The sequence below is a fragment of the Chaetomium tenue genome (genome assembly GCF_020726465.1).
Source record: "Chaetomium tenue strain MPI-SDFR-AT-0079 chromosome Unknown F5144scaffold_5, whole genome shotgun sequence".
Taxonomy (NCBI): domain Eukaryota; kingdom Fungi; phylum Ascomycota; class Sordariomycetes; order Sordariales; family Chaetomiaceae; genus Chaetomium; species Chaetomium tenue.
Window position 1 is genome coordinate 2,834,685 of NW_027117333.1, and position 19,953 is coordinate 2,854,637.

At 56.2% G+C, this 19,953-nt stretch overlaps 4 protein-coding genes across 4 annotated transcripts; 3 read left to right on the plus strand and 1 right to left on the minus strand.

Moving 5' to 3' along the window:
- Positions 1 to 4,245: 4,245 nt before the first annotated feature.
- On the plus strand, positions 4,246 to 4,806 carry F5144DRAFT_604466 (uncharacterized protein; the record flags this gene model as incomplete). The annotated part of the gene is made up of 2 exons (XM_066791346.1): positions 4,246 to 4,520; positions 4,587 to 4,806. 2 exons carry the CDS (start codon positions 4,246 to 4,248, stop codon positions 4,804 to 4,806), a joined length of 495 nt encoding a protein of 164 aa, XP_066641669.1.
- Positions 4,807 to 8,579: 3,773 nt separating this feature from the next.
- F5144DRAFT_302261 (uncharacterized protein) lies at positions 8,580 to 9,476 on the minus strand. Its single transcript, XM_066783898.1, has 4 exons — positions 9,400 to 9,476; positions 9,218 to 9,332; positions 9,059 to 9,147; positions 8,580 to 8,986 (listed from the first exon to the last, which is right to left on the minus strand). The coding sequence occupies exons 2-4, from the start codon at positions 9,304 to 9,306 to the stop codon at positions 8,760 to 8,762; spliced, it is 405 nt and encodes a 134-aa protein (XP_066641670.1). The 5' UTR covers positions 9,307 to 9,332; positions 9,400 to 9,476; the 3' UTR covers positions 8,580 to 8,759.
- A 5,284-nt stretch (positions 9,477 to 14,760) lies between these two features.
- On the plus strand, positions 14,761 to 16,402 carry F5144DRAFT_302190 (nucleotide-diphospho-sugar transferase). Its single transcript, XM_066783897.1, has 2 exons — positions 14,761 to 16,198; positions 16,259 to 16,402. The coding sequence occupies exons 1-2, from the start codon at positions 15,112 to 15,114 to the stop codon at positions 16,297 to 16,299; spliced, it is 1,128 nt and encodes a 375-aa protein (XP_066641671.1). The 5' UTR covers positions 14,761 to 15,111; the 3' UTR covers positions 16,300 to 16,402.
- Positions 16,403 to 17,321: 919 nt separating this feature from the next.
- On the plus strand, positions 17,322 to 19,768 carry F5144DRAFT_303161 (uncharacterized protein). Its single transcript, XM_066783900.1, has 3 exons — positions 17,322 to 17,667; positions 17,727 to 18,423; positions 18,514 to 19,768. The coding sequence occupies exons 1-3, from the start codon at positions 17,521 to 17,523 to the stop codon at positions 19,689 to 19,691; spliced, it is 2,022 nt and encodes a 673-aa protein (XP_066641672.1). The 5' UTR covers positions 17,322 to 17,520; the 3' UTR covers positions 19,692 to 19,768.
- The last annotated feature ends 185 nt before the right edge of the window (positions 19,769 to 19,953 follow it).

Below are 19,953 nucleotides of genomic sequence, written 5' to 3' on the forward strand. Positions count from 1 at the left end.
TGTCAACGGTCCCATCCCTTCCAGGCCGAGCAAGTCTCCTTGGTGGCAGACCCACTCTCCTGCATCGTAGGTAATTCAACGCGCAATGAATTAATAGAACTCAAACATCTCACTCGACCGTCTCCCGGGTCTCCCGGGCAAACAAGCTAGTGCCGTGACGTGCGAGACCGCTCATCAGATGTCGCTCCTCACCGCTAACTGCTTACCTACTAACCGTGCGGGTGGCGGTTCGGCGTTGGTTTCCTGTTCGGGGGGGAGGGGGCTTTGACAGGAACACTCGCAGGGCGGAATCGTGTGGATACCGATGGGGGGAAATAGACGACCTGTTGTGGAACACACCCCATGTCCGTGTAAGAGCACGACGCGAGTTTTTGGGTTGGGGAGTTCGACCACCCACTCCACGGGGGCTGCGCCGTCATCCCAACAACGCCGAGCTGGCTTCGGGCGGTATCCCAACCTTCTCCGACATCGAACCCGTTCCTAACCGTGCCGGGCTCAACCTATGCCGCCTGGGTCATGCGATATTGTGGCATATACCCCGAAGAGCATGGCGCAACGCAATTGGGAGGCGGGCTTAGACTAACCCTGTAGGGGTAGCTAGGCAGATGAGTTTTTTCACAGGACCGGGCGAGAGGTGCCACCTGGTTGTGTGTGTTTTTATTGTTTGTTGACCCCGAAGCGAGTGGCGAACTCATTATCACGGACAGTTCGGGTGCACGGTTCGCCCTATTGTTCTATGGCTGTGAGTGGCCCTCAACCTGTCCAGGGATGTTCGAGACAAGGGCAGCACGGATTAATGACAGGGAAGACCCAACCTCGAGTCTCCTCTTCTGACACGGCGCGCTCTCGGGCCATATCGCGGATTGATGATGCGTTTGTGGAAGGCACCAGGATACGGCTGAACCCCCGCTCTGATGGCACGGTCGAGGACACAAACTTCCAACCGTCCAACTGTCCAACCGTCCACCCTCCCACCTCACTCCCCTCATCCACCGGGTACACTTGCCAGAAGAGGTCCAGTGCTTGGGCGAGACGCACCGGGGGAGATGAGACCTCGGGGTTTGGGCGTGGGGGCATGCTGTTCAAACCCGAAGCTTGTGGGTGTGCCTGCTTGGCGCAGGAGGGACTCCCGAGGAGGAGGGGAAGGAAAGGGGAAGGGCAGGGCGGCAACGCTATGCTCTGGGCGACACGCCATCACACCCATCCCCACCCGCACATTTCACCAAATGCGCGCCGCGACGAACGACCTGCATGAAGAATGCCTTGTGGGCCAAATCAGCCCTCGCTTTGCCGACTTTTTCACCTGCAAATTCACCAGAACCCCATGACATGTTTCCTGTCATGTGAGACATCCCCCTTTTCTCTGCAGAACTTTTGTTGTGCAATCTCGCGGGCATTCTGGAAGATATGCAGGCGGCTAGAGGCGAGTGTGGTCGGGGGAGGGACCCATGTTTGGTGGAACGCATGAGTGCCGTGCGCGTGGTTGCTGCCACAGCTCAATCGAGAAGCCGTCCCACTCGCGGCTAGTTAGCCGGACGCCCCGAAGATCTAAAATGTTCTCGCGCGGGGGGAGGGGAGGGGGGTTGGGATAGAGGAAGGGCCGAATCGTTCTCTCGCGGGGGAGGCTGGGGAGGGCAAAATATACGAAAAAGGGCAAGCTGGGATTGCTTCCAGAAGAATTGCCGCACAGCGATTCCCATCTTGACAGGATCTCGCGTCTGTCAATCCGCAGGTGCGACAATGAGAGACCCCTCGTGCCCGCGCCTCCAATGCAGCAGCAAAGAAGCAAATTCACTCAGCGGTTGGTTCGTTTCCTAGGTTGCATCGCGTCATGCATGCGGTTCTGTCAAGCCTTTTGACTTTACCATGTCGGAGGTCCCACAAAGCATGTCACAACCTTTCTGGGATCTGTGAATTCAACACCTGGGCCGGCGGTCAGAGGGTTGTTGGAATCCGAGATTAAGCCAAACCAGGTCAACCACCCTAGACCAATGAACTTGATTCGTCGCAGTTGTCGACGTGGCATTGACGAGTATGTATTGGCTGGACTTCTCGATGTGGCGGCCCCATGTAAGCAAGAAGGAGGTGCGGCACCTTTCATTGCCGTTCGGCCTTTCCCGCTTGAGATAGAGTCTCCTGGAATAGCGCTACTCTGGGTTCTTTCCCCAACTGCCTGCCGACTCTGGATTGGGGGCAGGCGCTCGAATGAAGGGTGGAGGAAGGCGCTTTTCTGTCAAGGGCGGGCCAAGCGCCGGCGGCAACTGCGACTTCCCGTCCCGCCCACCACTCGGCGGATCCAAAGACCACTCACAAGCCGTTGTTGAGTAACTCGCCCAGCCGCAGCGCTGACGTGGGAGTAATTTAATTTCGCGGTCGATTGTCCCCGCCCAGGAGGCCGGGAGCGGTCTAGTTGAGCCTCATCATCCCCTCCCTCATCCCACACACCCCGAACTGAACGGTGTGGCAGAATGTGGAGAGAAAGGAGGGAAAGTCCGCATGAACTAGACCTTGTGACCCCTAGAGTTCGCGCCAACGCATGTTGGTAGCCACACCGCCCGCAACACTGCCTGCCCAACCCGCAAGTGAGGAGGATACTTTGATTCGTACCTACCTAGCCTGATTCGCACATTTTACACATGAACCAGCACCCCAAATAGAATATCCCTGTCTGGCGTCGAGCAAGGCTGGTAATCAACGCTAGGTTTCTAGAAGCTTGTGAGATCATTCTGCCCCTCAATCGCAGTGCGCAATCGCCAGAACGGCGGTGCATGGGTTGAGCGGGAAGGGAAACCCGACGCCCATCGCCTTTTAGCGCCACTCCCTGGTACCAGCTGACCGGGGAAAAGAACAGCGAGCCTCGGGGCCGTTTCATCTTGCCCTTTCTTGTCCTGTCTTCCTGCAGGTCCGAAACAAAACACCCAGGATCGGAGCCACCTCATGTGCGGCGACAACTCCGTACGAATAACAAAAGCCAAGCCCGTTTCTAGCGCGGAAGGCACTATAGTTAAGATTAATAATGGCAGACGTTGATCCTTCCTCCCTTGTAGGCAATCCTTACTAGGTAGTCTTCTCCTCAGGCTGTGCTCCCCGGATGTCGACCCCAACAAAGGCCAAGGCTTCTCCTCGATACGAAATCATCTTCTGTTTGGGCGCTAGTCAATAATAGCCTCTTCGATTGGTCGAGGACGCGAAAGGCAGATCATAAGCCGTGGCAACAGGCTTTGCAGCCTTGCTCAGTCTGCGATCCCATAGAAGAAACCCGACCCGACGTTGCCTAGGACCAAGGGCCCGCAGGCTGATCCGTATGAGTCTGTCCCCTTCGCACCCCTCTCACCCCTGGCCCCGGGACTTTCCCGCGAGCGTCTCTGCAGCGCAAGGTTTTCAGTTCCAACCAGTGACGCAAGAGATCTCGCCTAAGAGGGCGCTGCTCAACAATTTTTGGAGCGAGAAGACCGGGAGGCTTGACTTGCCGCATATGGCTTCCAGCCACATGGCGCACCTGTCCCGACTGAACGGGTGCTTTCCTCGACATGCATTGCATTGCCGTGCTCCCACAGAGCGCGATCGGCCTTCTCCCCGGTAAGGTACCAGATAGCACCTGGTCCTGGAAAACGGTATTCCCCCCTGCTCCCTCCTGGCAAGCCGAGACCTCGATGCCAATAATCCACTCAAAGCTTGTCAACGGATTCTGAGAGTCATCGTGAGCGGCGTTTTCCGATTCGTGGGTGACGAGGATGCTTTTTTTTTCTGCCCTTCCCATCCGGTCATCTGGCATCCTTATCGACCTCCAACTATTATTAGCTGTAGGTCAAAACAAAACGTGCGGGATACGATAGTCGGAACCCGTCTCATCGTCGGGCAATGTGCAGTTTCCAGTGGCAATGCCTCGCCTGACCGCCCTTCCTCTCCCGAGCTGCCGCCATCGTCCAACGGTATGGGTCCGGCTAAGAATACCCCAATCCGCTGGGCCTGAGAACCCATGTAAACCTGTCGGGATGGCATGAACAGCAGATTTTGCTGTAGCACAAGATGCTTTGGCCTGATGGCTCCACTTCGTTCAGCCTCTAATACCCAGGTAGAGAACCCCCGTCGATCAGTTTCCTTCCATCTCCTTTCTTCAACACTCCTTTTCCCACAACATTCTTTTCATCCCAGCTCCTCGACTTTGCTTTGCATACAGTAACCGACTTGGTTACCCCATCGGACATAAACCCTCTTTCAGACACCATCGCGTTGCCGACAATGATGGCACCTACCGAAGCCAACCACGGATCAGGCGACATCAACCGTCAGTCCAGCCCGCCGGACCAGCACCAGCCGGCAACCCAACAAACGGAACAGTACCCCACCAGCATCTCGCTGCCCCAGACTCCCGAGACCGCCCAGCGAGCTTTCGGACTGAACGACAGCGACCACCCCGGCATCGAGGTCGACAACACGCCCACGGACCTTGCCAACGGCGCGCCGAGCCCCCCGGGCCCGCACATTCGGCTCTTCGACTCGCCGCCCCGACCCGAAAGGTAAGCAAGACAAACCCGACCAAAGCAGACCCACAGAGAGGCACAAAGAACTGACGAGCAGAGCAGCCGCCTGACCCCCCCACAATCGCCGGCCAGCGGGCTCGGGTCCATCCCCGCTAGGAGGGCCCGCACCGCGACGTGGTTCCACGACCAGGGCGTCGGCCTGGGGTTGACGTCGTATCCGCCGGGTACGCCGGGCGCGGCGGGCGACCACGCCGCCCCGGCACCCGAGGGGGAGGACGCCCCGACTTGCGGCGGAGGACAGATGTCGTCGGGCAAGGAGTAGAAAGGATGGGCGAGGAGGGAGAGGACTTCCTCTCGAGTCGAGGCATCAGGGCCACGGGAACAAGGGCGGCGGCTACAACGGGAACCAAGTTTCGGCATGTCGTCGTCGCTGGCGTCGTCGGGTGCCGGGGGAGTTGAAAAATGATCTTGAAATCAATCGGGGTTGGTCATCTGTAATGATAAGTAAGTAGAAGTGTTCTTGAGTTATCACTTTATGCAGCATAAGGGCAGATGGCATGGCTTAATAATAATCATTTCATGGTCATTTTCAATTGAGATTAGCACATGGCATGGAAGCCAAGGGTGCTGTGGCAAATTCCCCGTCGTCGCTTGGGCCTCGGCTCGGCTCTTTGGCGTCAATCGGCCACCACGACCTAACATGCCATTCATGCCGGCTTCAACACAGATGCCGTCGGAGGGGCGATTTATGTGAGCCTTCAATTGGAGGCAGTCAAAATTCGGGAGATGTTCTGAGTTCCGAATTCGCGCGGGGTTGTCCACTGATGTCAATTCGTTCATTGCGAGGGCGGGGGAATCGGAGGTTTTAGATTTTTAGGAGCTTCAGGGGGAGCAGCGGGTTTTTACAGTGGGTGGCTTTCCCCCTTTAAAAACGAGCGGCGAAAAAAGCATTCGGAGCACGATCTCCCGAGTTCAAGCGAGCCAACTGGTCACTCCCTTTGATGAACGCACATCTATAGTACACCACAACTATTGCCGTCCTGCCTGACAATGCCCGACTTGCTTATTAGGGTCGCTGTCCGCGCCTGAAACAGCGACCTAATCCTAGTGGTAACCAATCAACCACAACGGCATCCCTCGCACCAGGATCCGTGGCACGAGAAGATGCTGTTTCCCTTCAGGTCGGTGGGTTTTCTGCTGCTTCCCGCGGCCCCGACGAAAATGTTTGCGTCAGTACTACCAATACGCCCACTCCACTCCCTGGCACCGAGACGATGGGCTTGCCATCGTTAGTCCCCCTGCCGAATGATACTTTGGGCAGTCGTTTGCCTCAATTTGATCGCGAGGCCGGGCTGATGGTGGAAATTGCTCGCCCGAAGCCACAGTCCCCTCCCTGGTCACCGCGTCGTTGCTTGAAGGATCACCGTAAGCCCAATGTCCTGGACCGGGGTGGAACCGTTCGTTCGAAATCCCGCGTCTCGTAAGTTATCCTTGTAACCTAGGCAAGCCAGGCCTCCACGCTCTGGCTTCGCACTGAGCCCCTTGGCGAATGATCGAACTGCGTGCCCTGCCATGTTCGGGGCACGGCCAGTCCGGAGAACCTGGTCACCCGAGGGTATGAGCCCACTCTTCACGCCTCCCCAATCACCCAGCAGAACTGGGGTCGTCATGCAGCGCTGGATCTCGTGGATGACGACAGCACTCCACACGGGCCGAGCCGCTGAGGGGTGGGTTTGATCTCCAGCACACCGTCGCAGAGCTTATTTCAACCCCCAAGGCGGTGTACATACGGGCAGGCCACCGCCGATAACACCATTGGGCCCCACGTGCTCTCTTGGTCCTAGACACATAACTTTGCCGCCAGTGGAACTTGGCAGCGGAAATGCCTTGCCACTCAAAGAAACGCCGGGAAAGGCCTAGGGATTTTCGACGAACGACATCGGCCTAAGGAGGACGGCGACTGCGGAGGACATGGTGTGGGTGGGTCGGATCGCCAACGATGTCGCAAGGGGCAAGGAGAGACGATCCAAAAAACAAAAGCGGAGGTTATTCTGCCACAAACCATAGGACGTTAGCAAGGGGCCAGGGCTCAAAACAGCGGGAAAACGAGCGCCACTGAGAGGCGTTGTTGGAGGGGGTACATACCAATATAGGGGGGTTAATGAGGGTGCCAAGCACTGGCCAGCCGTCTCATTAGGAGGAAGTAGGTGCGGGAACTTTGTCAAGTGGCCGGCCACAAAAAAGCACAGGTGAGCAACAGGTTTTGTTCTCAACTTAGCGCCGCCCTCTCTCCCCTATTATACCCTTTGGATTCTTGAGGATGCAGGTGTTCAAGTTGGTCCGTTGAAGAAACACGGTTAACTTGGGAAAGGCTGGGGGTGGCGTCGTACCCATGCAGCCGGAGGCCAGGTAGGGGTGCAACCGGCGCGAAGAGCGCCGATCAGCGGCCCGGAAGTCAATAGTTAAACCATCCACCCTCCTTCTTGCGACGGAGAATAGGCGTCTAACTCCATCATTCAATGTCGGTTATAAGGCGACTCAAAGTTGTCCGTCCCCTTGATTGCAGTGCCTTTGTAGCACCCGTCGACCACGACTCAGGCCCGTTGACGACGGTTGACGGGGCGGTGGCTAGACGCCATGTAGCGGGGTAGGCGCCGAACTAAGACACGGCCGGCCGAACGGCCACGGCTAGCATGCGGAGATGTCGGGGGCGATATTGAAGTGCCAAGTTCGCCGGTCTCTCGAGGTGGGTGGTAAATGCGGGTGATGCGAGACGAAACCCATCGGCAATATGCGCGCATACGCTTTCGTAATCGCTTGCAGCCAGTCTAAATATCACCTAGGCCAAAAAGGGGCTTTCATTAGCAACTGAACAAGTTCGTCTGCGGCGTCTTTCTAGAGGGGATGGATGGAAACATGCGGCGGGGATACACTTAAGACAGAATATGGCGCGTCCAGAGATGCCCAGCTTGGGGTTCTAGTCAGGTAAACAAACCAACCTCTGGGCTAGGCGCTGCTGGGACGAGCGTTAATTCTAAAAATTCGGAAGCGAAGGGAGAGGATCCAGTAGGAAAAGTAAAAAGAAGTGGAATGGAAGTGCGCCCATACTTGAGGGACCCGCCAGCGGCGGAATCATCCACCACCACCCCGGGCCGTGACAAACCCAGCCTTCCTCAGGCCCCTCCCCCCCCACTGCAAGCCGCAGATAAACATGGCGCAAGGCCTGGCGCTTCAAGAAACATTCATCATCAATTAAGGGGCGGACCGGACGCGGGTCAAGCAGGTGCAATCTGATCAAAGGCTTGTTCCTAGGAGGCTGCATCAAGTTGGGGGGATCAGTGAAACGAAACCAATATTTCCAGTCGTTGTTTGGCGGAATTATAGGTAACATGGACACCATCTCGCCACAGAAGCACCCTCTGGTATACTACGATGGAGGGCTGGGTTGCAGGTTTGCAGGCCCAGTCCTGCAGCAGCCAGCCTAAAAGAATGTGTGCTCACGGCACAACCTGCGGAGGGCGTCAACAAAAAGTATTTATTGAGGGGCGTGACCGTGGGTTTCTAAATGGGCCCCGGTGGCTGGCAATAACAGGCTCTTGTTATTCCGCTGAATTGTCCTCCTCTTCCAGTTATCTGGGGCCGGCCCCTCGAATCCACAGCTCTGGTGTCCTTCCTTTCATCTTTCCCTCAACCACCAGATGCTCCCCCCGGCCCGTACCGGCATTCTTAGGCCTAGGGATTCGTTTGCGAACCAACATGCGCCCCATTCATCGCCTTCAACCTCTAGGCGACCGAACAATGCGCTGCTTTATCTATTTGTCCGCCTTCCGACTCGAAAACCAACCCAGTAAATGTTCATGGAAGAGTACGCTCTCTCTTGATTCGGCCGGAGATGGACACATGGCGAAGCGGTAAAGGTTTTTTGGGGCAGTGCACGTTAATCACGGAGGTCCCGGCCGGGATCCTGGACTGACTGGCGTGGAGACATCATCCGTTTGGCTCTATCCCCCTGGTGTCGCCCGGAACCTTGAGCTGGCGCTGCCACCAGCCGATGCTGCAAGAAGTTCACTTCACAACGGCTCGATGCCAAACTGACCGCTTCCATCCTAGACGCCTCGTTCCTCCGTCGGTTGCCTTGTTCCAAATGCGTTGCCCGTGCCATCCAACTCCCCCTTTTATTTCCCTCCACGGCGCGAGAGATGTTGTGTTGGATAGCAGCCGCCATCCCTTTTGGAAAAGTTCGTTAAACTCCGCAGATGGCAGCAGCCCCCTTTATCATGGCCGATAAGAGATATCGATCCGGTGCTTACGACAGCTCGAGGCCCAAGCGGAACCGTTCCAATCCATCGCGTAGCTCGGCATCGTACCTAACCCATCCATCGACGCCCGCTCGACAACCATCGACCATCGGATCCACAGGCTCGTCGGACTCTTTGATGTATCCGGATCAGTATCATCCATTCTCCGTCCCACCACCCAGCCTCTTCTCTCTGGATTCCTCGCTCCCATCATTGCCACCGAAAGTTAGCGTTCCGCAAACAGATTCGGACCACCAAAATGGTTCACCCTCTTACTCCGAACAAGGGTGGTGCTACAGGACGGCAAGCCCTGAGCCCATGGATTATGGCGACCAAGATGATGGCAACGACTTGGCGGCATCGATGTTTGTGTTCCCTCCTCAGTGAGCATCATTCTCATACCAAGCCGGGGAATAACTTACCAATAACAATAATTTGTTCACAGATCGCAACGCCCAACATTCGCCGAAGAGAAGCAGGCCGAGAAGGAAAGGGCGAAAGAGGGAAGAAAGAAAAGGAGTCATACCAACAACCCTGATGTCGTCCAGTCCTGGGAGGCAGACCCAAAAGGTTACTTGATGTCTCAAGGCGCCATGGAGGACGAAGGTCATAGATACTATGGCGGTTATTTCGATATTCCCGTTTCGAAAGGGGTCCAAACCCCTTATCCGTATGCCGAGGCCCTCGACATTGAAGACCTAGACGGCCCCGAACCGAACGGCCGACCCGAAAATATCGACGTCGCCGCCAACCGCCGAGTTGGCTGGGCCGACCAGACACAAGAAGAGGAAGAGTGGGATGACTGCGTCGTCGAGGAGCCCTACCCAGGATCCGATGGTTTTGAGAATGATCAGGGGCAGTCCACGGCTCAGTGGCATTACCGAGCCGGAGCGGCCTCCTGGCTTCCCTCTCTTTATCGCCACTAAAGTGGCCAGTCTGGCCAAGTTGGCCTTGGCCACTTGGCCACCATTCAGATCCTCAGCTGGGGTCCAATGCTTTAGTATCAGGTTTTGCTTCAGGATATCGGGTTACTCTTACTTGTCACGGACTAGCACTCCCCACCTTCACCCCCTTCAAATCGCCCCCTTCCCCTTTGCCCTTTCCCCTCTCGTCATGTATTTAGTTGAGAAACTTGGAACAGATTGGAAGACGGCAAGTTTATCAATAGTTTTTTTTCTTTTCTTTTTAAATTCCAGACTAGTATTGGTCTCCGATAAGTGTCGCGCAACAAGGTTAAGGTGCATGTGGCTTGATGTCCGTTTCTTCTGCGCCGAGTCCAGAAGCAAGATGCCGGAGCAACTTCGCACTGTCAGGTACAGCATATCAAACATGCAGCGTCTCATCTACTTTCACGGCAAAAGGGAAACCAAACGGGAGGCACTCCTATTTGAACCTGCTCCTCACAGGCCCCGAAGGTGTCTACTTGTTCTATTCTCATCCGTTGATCCCGTCCATCGTTACCCACTCACATCTCATACCCACACACCTCTCTGACGCAAGCCATGTCGTGTCCGAGGCGTCATCAATCCAAAGACAGGTGTGCTTAGATATCGCGGCACCTTCGGCATTACGACCCAAAGTGCTGCGTGTGTCAGCTTTCGCCGCACGACATACCGCGCTTTCCGCGCCACGACGGGTTCCTACAACGGTTGACGCCTGACATTCTCCTATACGTCAGTACCCAAAGTCACCCTCTCCTGCGGCGGAGGGTGGGTGTGGGTAATTCAATATGGAAGTTCCTGTTCGACTGGGTGGAATCGAGCATTCAGGGGTAAAACAAAGACAAGATCGCCGTAACCGCGGCAACCGCTAACTCACCTAACTCCTGGCTCCACCCACCCCCAGGTACTTCGTATCGATACCCGACGATTGTGTTTCGCTGGGCGAGGACCATTCAGCTCACTGGTAATTGCCACACAGCGGCCCATTTCTACCTTGAGAAACAGGCACAGCTAGGTACCTACCTCGTCTCCAAAGGCGAGCGATTCCTCTAATACTCCTCCCACCAACCAGTGAAGGCAATTTAGGGGTTCTAACCCAACAACTTAGGCTCTTAGTCCACGTTCTACGAAGTACTACCTATCGAACCTGGGAGGCCTATCATCACGCACCTACCTCTCTCCAACAAGCAGCCCTTCCCGGCCCCGGGAGGGTGGGGAATGCCTGCCGGTGCCAAGCCCCCGGAGGGTGTGGGGCCGGCCCGATGCTTCGGTACTTCGTCCATCCTGCAGAGTGGACGGGGGTTTGCATCGACGAGTCCAGTTAGGCACATCCGGGGATGAGCAGTGCTCGATCCGCTTGACGAGTTAGCCCCGATTCAAAACATGCATGCTCCCATGCAGCTACCTGCAAGTCGAGATGGGATGCACATGGACTTAATCCCGGCAGGGCAACGATCGGGGGCGGGCTGCAGCGGCTGAGGGATCCCGGAGGGAGAAGCAACATTCGGGCAAGCCCCGAAAATTACAGTTCCTCGAATCTGTCCTGTCGTCCAACCTAGGAAGTACAGCGACAGATACATACAACGATGCCCGGTCCTCCAGGACGCAAGCACATAGGCAATCAGGTTACGCGGTACCTAGGTATCTTTCCAGAGTGCCCGTCGGCGTGTCTGGGCGGGCTGGGCACCTAGCGGGGAAACTTAAACAGAGTTAGTTGCCTTCAAGTCAAGACAAACCTAACTCTCGCCGCCACACAAAAGGCAGTACAGGTCACATTTCTCCAATTTTGCATGACGTCGCTGGGTGGCCTGGCCAATCAGGACATGCATCGAGTGGTTGCCTCGTCCGAGGTTGCTGCCTTCAATCGTTCTTTTTACTGTTCCTGACTTCCAATAAACAGCCACGATCGGGTGATAATCGGGGCGTTGGCTCGTTGTGTCTCATGTTTCAGTGCACGCATCATTAAGTGTTAGCCACCAGTCGAGCCAGCCTTGGGAGGCAACCGCGGAGCCGGATGGTGGGTGGTGATATTGCAATCAATGGTGGCACGTTATTCTGCGGTTTCGTTCTTCGGTGTGGCATGCTTCGGCACAGTGTGCGATGCCGCCTTTTTTTGCGTTTGCCCCGGTTGCCTACATTTGATGCCTTGAGGCCCTTGAGGCCTTCAATTTGTCTTAGTCAAGCGGTTGGCGACTAAGGCGCGTTCAACTTTCGGTTAGTTAACCGCCCTGCTGCGGCATGCGCGCTTCAACTCCCAGCCTCGCTCTAGCTAGGTATGTGACGGCCTAAACGGTTCGGGAGTCCCCGACCCCGCACATATCTGGTAGTATTATCGCCAAAGGTTGGGCGGCTCCCGGCCGTGAATCGAGCCAATGGTGTTTGCCCGAAACGAGGCAACATGCAAAACCGGGCACCAACAACGCGACGCTGCATTCAGCTGTTGCGCCTAGAACCATCAAGGTGTAGTTTGCCTTGACAACTCCGCAAGGCTGTGGCGGATAGTGCAGCTTTGGGATCGTGGTTCGGGCTCAGGCGAAAGGCTTCATGCACATGTGTCAGCCCTAGGGAGGACTGATAGCCCATGACGCAATGAGGCAACTACCAACGTCGTTGAACCTCCCCACGCGAGGTTATTCTCTCGTCGTTCAGTGTTGTTTATAAGTTGGGCAAAGGAGAGAAAGGTAGACCGGTGAGATCAACTGGTGCCACGGCCGGAGGGCTGTATCTCCTCGTTTGCATGACGTGTGGTCGTCAGGCAGATGTGCCCGACCACGAATGCTACTGCACTCCGACCTATCAACCCACGTATGTACGACTCGAGTTAGGTGTACTTGGATGTCCATGACTTTTGCCAGATTCTCTGCGAGTCATATAGCAATCACCCGTGGCAATGAATCATACAAAATCCGCAAGGTTCTCCCATGGAGCAAGGAGGGAGAGAAAATATCTACGGTAGAACTTGTTCAAGCACACGAGGTGTCCAGCACACGACCCAGGCGAGGCAACTTCTGTCTTTAAGAACATAACACAGCCAACTAGGTTGGCGAGACTTTACCTCCAGTGGACGAGCGCGCCGATCAGGACAACGGCCGTTGTATGATTCAGGGGCAAGACGGGTATGAGTGGAGTCTCATCGAGGAGGAACAGAATACGTCTCCCAATTTGTTAAAGTACGGGGATCCTGCTTTCTTCGAGGGCATTCACGAGCTGAAGGACTGGGCTGGGGTGTTCTACCCTGCGTCAAAGGAGCCTAGGGCATGAGGTACATTGTCCTGGATGTTTTACCTTGCCCTGTTGAAGATGAGAGGCAGTCCCACGAGCAGTGAAGCCTCGTGCTTGTTCTGGGCCGCAAGTAACTAGGTAGGTCCCTACCTACTTATAAGCGTCAATGATGCAAAAGGATGATCTCCCGGGTTAACTATCCCCACTCGGGGCCCATGGGAGAGCCTGGACACATTCCGAATTTACAAAGGGCATGTTGTACATACTTGTACGTACATGGCCGGTATGTATGTACTGAGCAAAATATCCACGGGTATACACAGAATACCTTCATTACCCCTTAATTCAGATCGTTTGGTAACAACAGTAGGTAGGTAGGTACCTATTCGTATGTGCATGCAAGCACCCGCCTTGTGCCCAACGGGGAAGGGTCGAGCAACGCAGAAGTTCACTGGCTGAAAAAAGTCCGAGTTGGACTGTTGTTGGGGGTTGGATTTGACCAAAGGCTAACAGAGAACTTGAGCAGTTGGCCCAGGTGTGGTCCCGGGTGCCGGCCAGGTCCGAATCTGGGTGACTCCCGTCGGGGCCAAGGTTGGTACCTCCCTATCTACTGTGCAAAGATAAGACGATCAGGCGGGTTATAGAAGTCAGTTATTCCTCAATGACGGAAATGATCAGCAATTTAACTCATCCTGCAATTCGGCTGAAATGATGGTTCACAGATGAAGCGGTGGAGTTGACAGACTGTCTTCGCTCTTGCTCTTGCTATGGCTGCTTGGCAGACCTCGGCCGCGTGTGGGCGCCTGCAAGGGCCAAGGGGTAACACACGTTTCATGTTTGGGGGACCCCACCTTCAATCCGCACAACAAGGAAGTGGATCGCCGGGTCGATCGTCGAGATGTGACCGAAAATGGCAACCACGCGGGCGGAAACATGGAGGGCGGGCGGAAGGTCGAGCAAGGCACAGAGCGCTTCAAAACTGTTTAAAACGCGGGAATCTCGAATCCGAAGGCGATGAATCTATTGCGAGCACTCTTCTGCTCAGAGCGCCGGCCTTCTCAGATCTCAGAAAGAGATGACCAAGTTTTATTCGTGGATGATAGAAGACGCCGGGGGCTTACGTCTTTGTGTGCAGCAACATTCGGAAACGGCGGGGAGCATCCATGGCTCCCGCTTGGTGGGATGACGTGTAATCTCAACGCGGCAGATCCACCGGTGCGCTCCTGCATTTTCTGCCATGGGAAAGCCGACGCCCATCTCACTTTCGCGAGCCAGTCACCGTCATTTTTCAGGAAGACGATGCTTGCGAGATAACAAAACTCGGCCTCTCTTCGCTTAAGCCAACGGTCGGTGCCATTGCACAGGCCAACCAACGTCATTGGACGCCGCCAAGAATTTTCTCTTGTCTTGGATGCCACTGTCCCCCACATTCTTCGGCCACCGAACACGCGCCCCCTTGGCATCTTCGTCCCAACCCGAACTTCCACCCTGAAATCGTTCTAGAAGGGGAGGGGAGGCCGTAGGATAGGCGTGCTCGGCGGCCCCTCGATCTTGACCAACCGAAGTTAGTTGGGCAGGCACTGAGGCCACAACAGTCACGCCCGTTCAAAGAAAGACCTTGGCCGGGTCTGTGGAACTCGGCGAGAATCCGAATTTAGCAGGTCGCGAGGTATTCCGCTGGTCGCCATCCCTGGTTATCACAAATTCCTGACCCCCGATCTTCGTCGTCGGACTTGCCTCAAAGTCATTGTCTGGCTTGAAAACCAGGTATGATCAACGACAGTCCACGGATTTGAACCCCTGCCCATCCGAATCTTCTCCACCCAGCAATTCGCAAGCTGCCCCCTGTCGTGTTCTCAAGGGGCAGCATTCGCAGGACTCGCCGACGGATCGAGTTTGCAACCACCTGTTTTTCCTTTCCCGATACCTTTTGTGCGACACGGCCAGCTTTTTTGTCTTTTCCCTGCGGTTCCTAGTTAGTTATTCCTCACATTACCCCACCGCTGCGATATTCCTTTCTCGCATCCGCCGCCGTCATCCATCCCAACTCGAGACGAGGCGACACCCGATTCAGCCTTCCATCCGCGCGCAAACGTCAAGCCTTGAAATACCTCAACGTAGGACAGCGGATAGACTTGAGCTGTGGCCGACGAACAATTCGGCGCCATGCTCAGCTTCCGCCGCGCCCTTGTGGCCGCGGCAATCTTCATCACGATCCTCTTTTTCACAACACGATCGACATCGCCAGCCGCCTCGTCGCTCGCGGTCGAGTACCCAAAATCACAATCCGATCCTGGCTCCCATCCGAAGGAGAGCTCGCAAACGACGAAGACCCCGCTGAGCGATGAGATCTCCCCCGCCGGGGTGAACCGCCCCCGACCGGCCCCCGAGGGGCAACAGCCGATACAGGACATGTCCAAGATGACGCTGTACGACAAGCTGGCCTACCAGTTCCCCTACGACGTCGAATCCAAGTTCCCCGCATACATCTGGCAGACGTGGAAGTGGACGCCCGCGCACGGCGAGTTCCAGTTCCGCGACCAGGAGGCGACGTGGACGGAGCAGCACCCGGGGTTCATCCACGAGGTCATCACGGACCAGGTGGCCGTGCACCTGATCCGGCTGCTGTACGCGTCGGTGCCCGAGGTGCTCGAGGCGTACGAGGCGCTCCCGCTGCCCGTCCTCAAGGCCGACTTCTTCCGCTACCTGATCCTGCTGGCCCGCGGCGGCATCTACTCGGACATCGACACCTTCGCCATCCGCAGCGCCGTCGACTGGATCCCCGACGCCGTGCCGCGCCACACGGTCGGCCTGGTCATCGGCATTGAGGCCGACCCGGACCGCCCGGATTGGAAGGACTGGTATTCCCGCCGCATCCAGTTCTGCCAGTGGACCATCCAGGCCAAGGCCGGCCACCCGGTCCTGCGCGAGGTCGTCCGCCAGATCACGAACCGCACCCTGGAGTGCAAGAGGGACGGGTCGCTGAAGGAGCTCAACAATAAGAGTGTTATCGAGTTCACCGGCCCCGCCCTCTGGACGGATACCATTTTTGATTACTTCAACGACGCGAGGTTCTTTGACATGAGCAAGTCGACGGGGCCGATCGATTGGAAGAATTTCACGGGCATGGAGACTTCGCGGCGGGTCGGGGATGTGATTGTCCTGCCCATCACCAGCTTCTCGCCGGGGGTGCAGCAGATGGGTGCCAAGGACTATGACGACCCGATGGCGTTTGTGAAGCACGATTTTGAGGGTATGGTCTTCCTTGTGTTTTCTATCTGAACGTACAGAAACTAACATGGGTATGTGACAGGCACGTGGAAACCCGAAAGCGAGCGACACATTGGCGAGTAACCGGGGCGCTCCGCCGGCATTACTTATCCATCGTTACGATATTCCTTTTTACTCGACTACGACTGATATCCTCTTTTAATTTCATCTTGACAAAAACTGCATGGCTCGGCGTTCTTATGGTGGCAGCAAAGCGGCATTGTTTCCAGATGGCCCTGGAAGGCAGGGGAGCTTGTGCTGAGGGGGGGTTAGAAAGTGTACAGGAAAATTACGGGTTGCTCCGTGCTCTTTTTTGGTGTGTTTGTACGGCATAGACACTGGGGGGTATAGCATCTTTGCTTTTGTGGTGACGCGGGGCCGGTCTGACGTTGGCCGGCTGGTGGTCCGGGTGGGATGAGGCGCGGCCGGTGCTAGGGCGAATCGGCCGGCTGTTGATGGGCCTGAGGTGTTTCGTTTTGCGGGCCGGCAACGCGGGCGCTTGGGGGCGGTCAGAGTGGCTCACAGGCATGATTTATCACGCCCGTCTCCTCGACTATCTTGTTTGTCTGTAGACTTTTAGAGGGCTGAAGAGACAATCAACCGGCTTTGCCGTTGGAACAACATAACATGTTCCCGGGTGGTCGACTGTGAGGGGCCTAAGACTCTAGATCAACACCCCGGAGAGGTGCATCGGCATCTCGAGAGACGGTTGTTGCTATCGGGTTGCTTCCGGCTGAAGATCGTGCGGAACGGTGGGACCGATCCAGGTGTCTCCACACTGATGGCGGACCGATGATATCACCCGTTTTGGTGTATTTGGTAGCGTGTTGTTCCCGTCGCAAGTTGGATGTACAGCGAGTACAACGATCTTAATTCAAGCCGAAATGGGTGAAATACAACCTCTTGATCAGCCCCTCCCCAAGGCTTGAATAGGGGCGGTCAACATCTGTCAACCCCAACAAAGTCGAGTCCCTGCCAAGCCATTGCTGCGGGGAATCCTGCACCCCGCATTCTCTCCAATTGCCAAGAACGCCGAATCTCTGGACCTTCCTTGTTCAGGCTTGCCTCGGCGTTCGCGTTGTGTGACACGAGGGGTCGGGGAAGCTGATCGCGGGTTGATCAATGGAGGGAGATCCCGCTGGTGGACGACATGTGTTTTATCTCTTCATCTTTCTGTTTGTATTTTTTAATTTTACTACAATTTTGCGGCGACAATAACAGCCTGACATTGTGCCTTGTTTTGGGTGTCTGGTAGAATTACGTGACCGAAAAGAAAGCACGGAAGCGAGGAAACAGACAGTGACCATGCGCCTTCGGACGCCGTCGACGACCACGGTTCTTTACGCCTCGAGGATACACGGTGGACCGCTGAGGAAACGAATTGGGGTTCCAGTTAGGGTGGCGAGGACATTCAGTACCTTGACACGGAGTATCTACGAAGGGCCAGCAGAGGTAAGGAATACACCAGTTGGGGTCGATGGTATCTGACTGTTGATGCTGATGGAAACTAGCCCCCGTTGCTTCCTCATACTATCCCCGAACACTTCAGCTCTATCGTGAAAAGGTTTGGCGACAGACCAGCCGTCATTTCCCGCACCCCAACCACAAGCCACGATGCGCTCCCGAACATCCCCGCCGACGGCGTCCCCCCGGCCGTGGAAACGACGCTCAGTTACGAGAAGCTCGACCTCGCATCGAATGCGCTCGCGCACTCTCTACGTTCATTGGGTGTGAAGAAGGGCGATCGTGTAGCCGTGAGCTTGGGAAACTCTGCCGAGTTTGCCACTCTTACCTACGCCATCTTCAAGCTCGGCGCTATCCTTGTGCCGCTAAACCCAGGATTCAACGCCAAGCAAGTCACTGCCGCTCTCAATCACTTGCGCGTCGAGCTGCTCATCATCGGCGCGGTCACCGACCTCGCCTACAAGCCCTGTCGCGGGCGGAGCAACCTCCCGCTGCTACAAACCATCGTCCCGGACCTCGAGTCAGGGCGCATCGAATCACCTGAGGTCCCATCACTCAAAACAGTCGTAGTAGTCGACAACTCAGTCTCCCACCCATTGAGTGGCTTCCCACCATTAGCCTCTCTCCGCTCGCTGACCCCCTTCACCTCCCTCATACCGGGCCTCACCAGCATCCGCGTATCCTCTGCGGCATTCGCCGCCCGGGCCGTCACCCCTGACTCCCCATTGTCTCCGACCGAAACAAGTGAGTAACATCCCGGCTCATCTATTAACGCTTCATAGCTATGCTTGTCTCCCTCAACCACAACCACATCACTAACACCCACCCCCCCAGTCAACATCCAATTCACCAGCGGCACCACCAGCCACCCCAAAGCAGCCATGCTCACCCACACCAGCATCCTCAACAACGGCGCGCTCATCGCCCACCGCATGGGCCTCGACCCCTCCGACCTAATCGTCTGCCCGCCGCCCCTCTTCCACTGCTTCGGCTCCGTGCTGGGGTACATGGCCACCGCCACGACCGGCGCAGCCCTCCTCCTCCCCTCGCCAGCCTTCGACCCGCGCGCCGCCCTACGCATGGCCGCCGCCCACCGCGCCACGGGCCTGTATGGCGTCGCGACGATGTTTGTGGCTATGTTCGAGCTGCTGCAGCAGCAGAGCCAGAATCAGGATGCGGGGGTGTTGTCGGTGGAGCAGGTGGCGGCGCTGCCGGGGCATTTGAGGAAGGGGATTGGGGCGGGGAGCTCGGTGCCCGAGTCGATTATGCGGAGGTTGTACGCGACGTTTGGGTTGCAGGATTTGGTGATTTGTTATGGCATGACCGAGACCAGTCCGGTGAGCTGTATGACCGCGCCGGGGGACTCGTTTGATCGGAGGACGAGGAGTGTGGGGAGGGTTATGCCGCATACGAAGGTCAAGATTGTGGATCCGTTGGAGAGGGGGCGGGTGGTGCCGGTTGGGGAGAGGGGGGAGTTGGCGGCGGCCGGGTATTTGGTTATGAAGGGATATTGGGGAGATAAGGAGAGGACGGAGGAGGTTAGGCGGGTGGAGACGGATGAGGAGGGGGTTGAGGAGGTGTGGATGTATAGCGGGGATGAGGCCAGCATGGATAAGGACGGGTATGTGGAGATCACGGGGCGCATCAAGGATCTGATCATCCGCGGGGGGGAGAACATCCATCCGCTGGAGATTGAGAACTGTCTCTTCCAGCATCCGCTGGTAGCCGAGGTTAGTGTGGTTGGCGTGCCGGATGAGAAGTATGGGGAGAGCGTGGGCGCGTTTGTCATTGTGCATAAGGGTGTGGTGACGGACGAGGAGGCCGAGACGGCGGGCAAGGGGGAGGTGCTGACGAAGGAGAGTGTTCGTGAGTGGGTGAGGACGCATCTGTCGAGTCATCTGGTGCCGAAGCATATTTGGTTTGTGACGGAATACCCCAAGACGGCGAGCGGCAAGATCCAGAAGTTCAAGTTGAGGGATACGGCCAAGCAGTTGTTGGAGGCTGGGCGGTAGGATTACGCTAGGCAGTCCCTGGATACCAAGGATCTAACAATACAAACGAGAATCCGAATTGCAACTCGAGTTCCAAGGAATTCTCAGAAAAGGACTTTTGCCAGATTAGCTCGCCCTGCATAACAATCTTGAGCGAGTTTGAGGTTTTCTTTTCTTATTTTAGAGCGGCTCAGAGAAAAGGCCCGACTGGCCTTCTTGGTACATTCTTGCCCGTGGGCTTGGATTAAATTCTGGGAGTATTACCGTCTGTTGAGGGATGTTG